The 8,553-nt window shown below is 47.7% G+C and overlaps 1 protein-coding gene across 1 annotated transcript; it reads right to left on the bottom strand.

The window, feature by feature from the left end:
- Positions 1–2,926: 2,926 nt before the first annotated feature.
- Positions 2,927–5,539, bottom strand: MRPS24 (mitochondrial ribosomal protein S24). Its single transcript, XM_033088141.1, has 4 exons — positions 5,298–5,539; positions 5,153–5,221; positions 4,918–5,029; positions 2,927–3,361 (listed from the first exon to the last, which is right to left on the bottom strand). The coding sequence occupies exons 1-4, from the start codon at positions 5,334–5,336 to the stop codon at positions 3,078–3,080; spliced, it is 504 nt and encodes a 167-aa protein (XP_032944032.1). The 5' UTR covers positions 5,337–5,539; the 3' UTR covers positions 2,927–3,077.
- Between the last annotated feature and the right edge of the window lie 3,014 nt (positions 5,540–8,553).

An 8,553-nucleotide genomic window follows, 5' to 3' on the forward strand; every position in this document is an offset into this window, starting at 1 on the left:
TACATGCAAAATGAATCTTTGGTTTGCAACCCACATCCCCCAGATGTGTCGACTTACAGAAGCTCTCTAAGCACACTGTTAATTCAGAAATGGCCCTGGGGAAGGTAGGGGGCCAGGAGGGGAGGGTGGCATAAGGCATTATAGGTAAGAGCGAGGCAAGAAGGCAGTTAATTCAGGTGTGCCAAGCCTTGTGCTGGGTTTCACCTTGAAGTCTTCACATTCCAGCAGGCAGTTTCCAAGGCACAGATGACTGCAGCTGGGGCACTGAGTCGGACACGTTTCAGTGGCTCTGAAACCTTTGGAGAGCTTTTCCTGGTGACCTCCACTTTTATGTTATTCCCATGATGCACACCAGATGGCAGCAGAGAAGAGCATCTCCTGGTCTCCTCCACTAGGGTGTTATTCCCAAGATACACACTACATGGCATCAGAAGAGCTTTCGTGACCATTTTCAGGACCTTGGATTTAGCAATGGTTTCTTAAATACGATACCACATACGAGCAACAACCATAAAAAAAGATAAATTGGAATTCCTCAAAATTAAAAACTTACTTGAGTGAAAAGAAATTATCCAGATAGTGAAAAGACAGCCCATAGAATGGAAGAAAATACTTGCCAATTATATCTGTAATAAGTTTTATCCATATTAAAGAATGTTGAAGGGCAGCCGGTTGACTCAGTTAGTTAGAGCCTGAGCTCTTAACAACAAGGTTGCCGGTTCAATTCCCGCATGGGATGGTGGGCTGCACCCCTGCAACTAAAGATTGAAAACGGTGACTGGACTTCGATCTGAGCTGCACCCTCCACAACTAGATTGAAGGAGAATGACTTGGAGCTGATGGGCTCTGGAGAAACAAACTATTCCCCAAAATTCCCCCAATAAAAAAAATTAACTCAAAGAATGTTTAAAACTCATCAACAAGACACCTAAAATTTTAAAATGGACTTGAATAGACTCTTCTCCAGAGTAGACATTCAAATGGTCAACAAGCACGCTAAGATGTCAAACATCATTAGTCATGATGGGAATGAAAATTAGAAAACCACAATGTGATACCCCTTCACACATACCAGAATGGCTGTAATCAAGAAAACTAAAACTAACAAATGGCAGCAACAATGCAGAGAAATTGGAACTCTTAAACATTGCTTGTGAAAATGTATAATGGTGTGGTCTCTGTGCACAATAGTTTGAAACTTCCATCACGCAAAAAATTCCCATTTGGTTTAACAAATCCACTTCTAGAAATAACACCCCCCAAATTGAAAACAGATGTTACAAATAAGCTGATACGTAAATCCATACCAGCACTGTTCACAATAGCAGAGTCATAAACAATGCAAATGTCCATCTTAATCAGCAGTGAAAACTAAGTAAGCAATTGTGCAGTGTTACAGGATTCTTTAGATTGTGAACATATTTAATAACTTCTAGAAGTATACTTCCTCATAGCACACAAAAAATTTTAATGTGGCAGAACACGTTTACTAATATCGACTGGCAAAAATAACTCTCCAGAAAATCCACGAAAAGAACAGTTTATTCAGGAAGTCACCTCAGGAGTGTGCAAATGCACACTCTGACCGTCACTCCAACCCACTACTAATGTGAAGAAAAAGGCCCCAATTCCTATCCTAGGTGGCTATTCTATTTACAGTGGTACCTCAGTTTTCAAACGTAATCCAGTCCAGAAGACCGTTCGAGTTCTGAAACGTTCAAAAACCCAGGTGCAGTTTCCCCATAGAAAGTAATGCAAAATGGATTAATCCATTCCAGACCTTTAAAATAAACCCCTAAAACTGCAAATTTAGCATGAATTTTACTATCTAACGATACCATACATCCATAAAATTTATGGCGTTCATAAACCGAAATGTTTGTCAACGGAGACATTCAAAAACTGAGGTACCACTGTACTAGCATCCCTGTCCCCCAGAAGTTACCACAAAGTTTTAACAGGAAGTCAGGGCTAAAAGTTAAAAAGGGGCCCAGCTCCACCCATAGTCCTCCCTGCTCTATGGTTAAGCATCTTAAGATGCCAGTTCACTTTTATCACTAATACACCCAAATATATTTAGTTACTCTATAATAAAAGAAAAAAGTTGATAAATCTATGTTCAGTAATTATAATTAGTGTTTCATTATTTTCTCCATGTGGAAAGGGTCTAGGCATTCAATGAATTTTCATCAAATGAGATAGCAAAACTGTACAGTTTCAAATTCAGACACGTGGAAAACGTTTTCAATGTATATACTCGTGTACAATTCTCATTAAAAAGTTTACTTAAAACATACTCACTTCAGAGAAAGGGAAACCTCATGTCCTCCTCATAAAATTAAAACTAGAGCTACCATCCGATCCAGCAATCTTTCTTCTGGGTATTTATCTGAGGGCAATGAAATCAGTACCTCAGACACCTGCACTCTGACGTACTCAACCTGTGCAGACAACCTGGGTGTCCCTGGAAAGACGGACACTTATAAAGATGCAGCACCTATGTGAGGTGGAACATAGTTCAGCCATGAGAAAGAACATCCTGCCATCTGGGACGTGGACAGACCTGGAGGACATTAGCTGAGTGAGACAAGCCAGACCCAGAAGGACCAATAGTGCTCGATCTCACTTTTATGTGGAATTAAAACCAGTTGAAATGGAAGCAGAGTAGAAAGGTGGTTCCCAGGGGCTGAGGAAAGGGAACTGGGGAGATTTGGTGCAAGGACACAAAATGTTAGTTATGCAAGATGGTTAAGTACTGAGAACCTAAGATGCAACAATGCCACCACAGTTCACAACTTTATTACATACCCACCACTTGCCAAGAGGGTAAATCCTAACTCGCAGCCTCCATGGGACCCCTGGAGTGCCCCAAAGAAACCCTGTCCTAGTTCCTTCACCTAAAGTATAGAGACTGACCAGGACAACAGACAACATGGAAAGTCCATTTATTCAACAGCAGCTTTGAAAGCAAAGTGTCGGGACTCTGGGGGAGAGGGGTTCTCCCCATTTCTAGTTCACCCCTTTCTCACACATTTGTCCTTTGCAGGCTAGAGATTCATGGCCAAAAGGCCACTATCCTAGATGTACTTATACACGACCTTTGAGGGCACAGTTTGGAGGTGCAGACGCACGCGACACTTGTAAAAGTGGGACAGCAGGGTCTCGCTGTAGCCCACAAGGAAGTAGAACTTGTGTGCGGGTAGCAGCCTCAGGACCAGGGCACAGATGTCTACCTGGTTAGCCCGGCGTTTCAGGACAAGCTGGTCAGCCAGGCAGCCTGGGAAGGTGCCCAGCATGAACTTGCGGAGAAAAACATCCTCCACCATTCGCTCTGCGGCGTGGTCCTCCCCATCCAGATTACCTAAGGAGAAGGGGGGTCAGCCAAAGTACCAGAGGGCACTCAATTCCACCCCCAACCCCAGCTCTTCTCCTTTCCTCTCTTAGTGGAGTAACACTTTAAGGTTCAAAGAGCAATGTTCCTTTATCTCCGGAACTAATCCCGTAAAGTTGGTACCATCATGACCATCGTTTCACCGTAGGGAAGAACGCGGCCTTAACAAGGACAAAGTGCAGATGACTCCTTTCCCACTCGTGTCTGACTGCCCTATAGAAGCACTGGTCATCCCACAGGCCAGGGATGAGGTCACCAGCTCCTTCTGGGGTTTGGGATATGAGCTCTGTCACCAGCCAATGGATTCTCAGTGGACCCTGGGTCCCCTGCACCTCTTAAATATTTGCTGAGTCTGCACACCCACCTCCAGACCTTAGAACCAGAATCTGCAAAGGGTGGGGACAGGAACCTTTAACTAACTGCTCTAGACATATGTATGCACTGCAAACATCCAGGTCCAGAGCCCTCATACTGAACAAAATACAGTTAATGTTAACTAGCAGTTAGTTCTGCTCTAAAAAGTCACTGTGAACAATGAATTAGCAAATACTGAACACCTGCTCCTGGGGAAATGCAGGGTTAGGCTCTGAAAGCCTTTGGTCACAATATTTTTGTCAAGAGATCAATGCAGAACCATGTTTTAGATTTCTATTTAAAGACACTGCTTATTGCATGTGCTGATTCACAATGAACTCTCTCCTAACCTCACTGCAACTCGTGCCTGAAGGAAGCTTAAGTGACAGGCACATTTTGTGCATGAGATGCTGCTTTCTTGTGCTTCGGACACTACACAGCACTTCAGCACGACCAGCTATGTGAAGTAGTAGAGGCACCAACAAAATGCACAATATTGCAAAAAGATGTCATTATAGAGCTCAAACAGCACATGTGTACTGTGTGAAAGCTGAAGCAAGAAGGCAGAGCCCTGTTCAACCATGGCTGGGAAGGTGCACGTGGGGTCGCTGACCACATCGAAGAATGAGACAGCACCAAGAGTCAGCTAATTACCAATTGCGCGATCTGTGAATAATGGTAGGCTGCACAGTTGTAAAGAAAAACCTGTACTTTAGTGGAAAGCTACAATATTCAGAGCACTGTCCCCAGGTCGCGGTGCAGTCCATGGGGTTCACTCCTCTCACTGCCTCTGAGCTATTTTGCATCTTTGTAAACCAAAAATGACCGACAGCAATACAAAACAATTCTTGTCTGTAGTCATGCAAGTAATTTCTGTGGAGGTTCTATCGAGTCCTTGCTCCCCAAAAGTCCAGTTCTGTATCCCTGTCAAATACATTTCAGCATCCCTGACCTACAGGTGTCTGCGGTTTTAATTCTTTGGGTGTGTCTGACTGGTTTCTCACACTCGCGTTGATTTACTGAGCAGAATAAAACCTCTGACACGTGTTCATTTCGCGTCTGTGTTGACAGCCACAATTGAGACCGCCACGGGCAGGGCCTGGGGTCGTATCGCCCACTCTCTAGCCTGTCGTCGTCCTCTCCGGCCACCGAAATGGCCATCGTCCCCTCACCTGTGTGCAACGACAGCCAGCCCTTGCGATGGGCGATGTGGTGAGGCGCGTGCGCCTCCTCGTAGGTCACTGGCTTGTCCCCCTTGCCCACACGGACTCTGGCCGCGCGATTCTAGCAGCAGAGAGAAGCCGTGAGTCCGCGCGCCCGCCACCCCCCGCTCCCCCCGCCCCGCCCTCCAGGCTCCCCGGCCCCGCGCCCCTCCGTTCCCCCGCCTCTGGGCCCGACCGCGCTCACCTTGGCGCGGACCGCGGAGGTGTGCAGGGCGCTCCAAGTACACGGCAGCTGTCGGCTCCAGGACAGAACCTGTGGGGGAAGCGGCGTGAGACGGAAACCAGGGCCCCCACCCCGACACGCCAGGCCCCCCGCGTGGCCCACTCACCCGTGGTCCCAGTCCCCGCCTGCACACGGGCGCCGCCATCTTGGGCCGGGCGCAGTGCGCGGGACGTAAAGCCGCGCCGCGGGGGCAAAGGTCAACAGTGGGAGGCCGCGACCGGGGACGAAACCAAAGCGAAGCAAGCGCGTTTGAAGCCGGTGCAAGTGAGTGAGTAGCCTCTGCTTGGGGCGGAGCCTCTGGCTGGGGCGGAGCCTCTGGCTGGGGCGGAGCCTCTGCTTGGGGGGAGCCTCTCGGTCGGCGGGGAGCCTCTGCTTGGGGCGGAGCCTCTGCTTGGGGCGGAGCCTCTGCTTGGGGCGGAGCCTCTGCGTCGGGGGCGGAGCGTCTAGTTGGGGGCGGAGCGTCTAGTTGGGGGCGGAGCCTCTGGTCGCGCCGCCCCGCCTCAGTGGGGTCGGGACCCTGCGAGATCAGATGCCTGCCCTGTTGCTGGGCTTGGTGTCAGGTCTCGGAGACCTTGACTTACAGACAGGCCATGTCTGCAGGACGAAGAAGAAATATGTTCTGGTAAAGTCTTCACCCAGTTCTTAAGGATGAGTTATACAGAGGGTAGGGTTTCTCATGTGACCGTACCCTAGTATCTGGCCTGGGGGAGGAACATTTTAAGTAAAGGAGAAAGGGCGGGACCGTACGGGAAACCATGGGCCCATCTCAGGGCCTGGAATGCTCAAGCCAGAACATGACCACTGTAATCGGTATCCAGTAATTATTAATGTCAGAGGGAAAAGCAACAACACTGGATATCTTATTTCAGAACTCAGCACAGTAATGGAAAAAACCCATGAGCTCTGGAGTTGACCCAGGTGTAATAGTCTTTGTACAGTTGAGCTTCAGTCCATTATCTATAACATGGATTTGTTGATTGTACTACCTCATAGAGCTGTTAGAATAAATAGCAGTCATTGATATGTTAGGTTGTCATGTGAAGTCCCCAATGTTTAGCCATTTTTTACCCACATCATTCAACGTGATGCTGCTTGCGTGCTGCTGTGGTTCCCGTGGGAGGGAACCACATAGATTCTCATGTATGTGGAGGATAAATGGAGGCCAAGGGTGGAGGGTAAGTTGCCTAAGATCACAGCGGGGAGGGACACAGAAGGACCATGACACCCATTTCTTGGCTTCAGTCCAGTGCATTTTCCATGATCAAGATTCCTTTGCCTACCTGAAGCTACGTCCCCCAAAAAACAATAAAGAAACATTCAGAAAAGGACAGTGTCTTTCATGCCCACGGAACTAGGAATGTTTTATTTCTAATTGTCCCTGTGGCCACCAACTGCTCTGCATGTTGGATAAGGGGACAGAACAAGTATTGTCAAATGACAACACTTTCCAAGTGTAAGAATTTTCACTTTTTCCTGGAGGACCTTTTAAACTGATAGTATTTTTTTTCCATGAAGTATGATGATTTTAGAATTTGATGTTTTATAAGCCTTTTATAAGCCAAAGTGGTGAGGGACTCGGGATCTGAATTACTGCTTCTTGGATGTGCAATTTACGCAAGTGACTTCACCTTCCTGAGCGTGTTTCCCTCAGTGTAAAATGGAGACAGTAATGGTTCTTGTGAAAATTACACTGTAAAAATGCCTGTGAGAGTGAGCAGTTAATTTTCTTTTTTTTTTTAAAGAATGTAGCCCCTGATATCTACCTCCTCTTGGATAGACGAACCAGCTGTTGAGGGTCCATGAGAACTCACATGGACACCACCCTAACAAGAGAAAAGAGACTGGTTTTCCAGCACAGGTGACAGGGGCACTGACTTCTGCTGGCCACTGAGCAAGGACTGCTGTGCTGGGTTCAAGGTTGGCCCTGGAGCAGGAGGCAGCACCACAGTTAAACTAGTGGTTTTCTGTATTCAGGCCACTCTTCCTTAAGCCTGAGATGTCTCCCATGAATTCTAAACTGACCTCTGTCCTTCATAGTTCAAGTATCCTGTTACCTACCTTTCTTTTCTCTTTGTTTATACTGGACCTTGTAGCAAACAGGGTTGTAGCTGGTTCCTTAATGGTGGTCCTGTGAGTGTTTGCATGATTAAAATAACTTAAAAATGACATTTTAATACATACAGTAGTATGAATTGTTATTGTTTTAAATTGCCAGTAGGAAAATTTAATAGGGTATTTTATTTTTCTGTAATTTCCATTTTGTGTTTTGATGCACTTTACTTCCTGTCAATTCTTAAGAGGCAATATTGTCCAGGTTTTGCAGATCAGAAGATGAGGTCCAAGACTCACTCGAGGTTAGAACTAGCAAATGGAGTGAGTCTCCTTGTTCCAGAACACGTGCTCCATCGCCAGTTTGAGGGGGCCTCCAAAACCTTGCAGGATGGGGGAATGGCCCCGGTTTCTGTGGCTGAGCACAGACCACTTCCTGGATAAGGAGCAGCCACATCTAGGAACAAGTGACCTCTGGGAAGAGCGCTGCGGGGCGGGGGGGGGGGGGGGGGGGTAGGGTCCAGACAGAATCCTGGGGAGACAGGATATCCAGCTGTTGTTTTTTTTTTCAGACAGGAGCCCTTTCGCTTTCCTCAGGATAACCAGGAGGAGTCAGTCGCTTTCATGCTCTGAGAACACAGGCTCTCTCCCTGGCTGCATGTCAACATGCACTGACCCCACCCTGCCATCACAGGACTGGGGGACACCCGCTTTCTCAGCGCTCCCTAGGGGATCCAGGTTTGCAGCCAGGCTTGAAAACTGGTGTCCTAGACTCCACATTTAAGTGGGAGACTCCCAGACCCTGATTTGTAGAGACCCCTTTGGGGAGAGGGCTGTTGGACGTCCCCTACACCCCTCTCTACCACCAGTGCTGGAAGGTGACAGTAGCTGTCACTCGGAGGGTACTGGCCTTAGACGGCATGCTAGATCTGACACTGTCTTCACAGGGAGCTCGGATGGGGTGGGCAGAAAGGCAGACCAAAGGGGTAAGATAAAGACCATAACAGGTGGGATTGGAGGTGGGGCTGCCATCACAAGCTGTTCTGAGGAAGGAGTGCCCACTGGGGCTAGCCAGGGCCCAGGACAGGTGAGAGACCCAGGCGGCCAGCAGCATGAATGAGGCCATGAGTCCCGAGTGTGAGTGCTGTGGGGTGAGGGGCTGAAAGCAGCCAAAACCAGATCAAGAACCCCTCAGCTTCCTCCTCTGCGATCCTGACTCATTAGTGCTTGTGAGGCTACACTCTGAATTTGTTTCATTGGAAGTCTTGGGAACTCAGGATAGTTTTATAGCCAAAAATCATGTTTTTGATTAC

The sequence above is a fragment of the Rhinolophus ferrumequinum genome, chromosome 20 (assembly GCF_004115265.2).
Source record: "Rhinolophus ferrumequinum isolate MPI-CBG mRhiFer1 chromosome 20, mRhiFer1_v1.p, whole genome shotgun sequence".
Lineage (NCBI taxonomy): Eukaryota > Metazoa > Chordata > Mammalia > Chiroptera > Rhinolophidae > Rhinolophus > Rhinolophus ferrumequinum.

Bases quoted from the DNA above. Each gene is read 5' to 3' on its own strand.
- MRPS24 (XM_033088141.1), bottom strand. From the start codon at position 5,336: ATGGCGGCGCCCGTGTGCAGGCGGGGACTGGGACCACGG. The intron at 5,030-5,152 runs GTGAGCGCGGTC...CTCTGCTGCTAG, and splicing joins CCTCCGCGGTCCGCGCCAAG to AATCGCGCGGCCAGAGTCCG. The intron at 3,362-4,917 runs GTGAGGGGACGA...CCTTCTCCTTAG, and splicing joins CTGGCTGTCGTTGCACACAG to GTAATCTGGATGGGGAGGAC.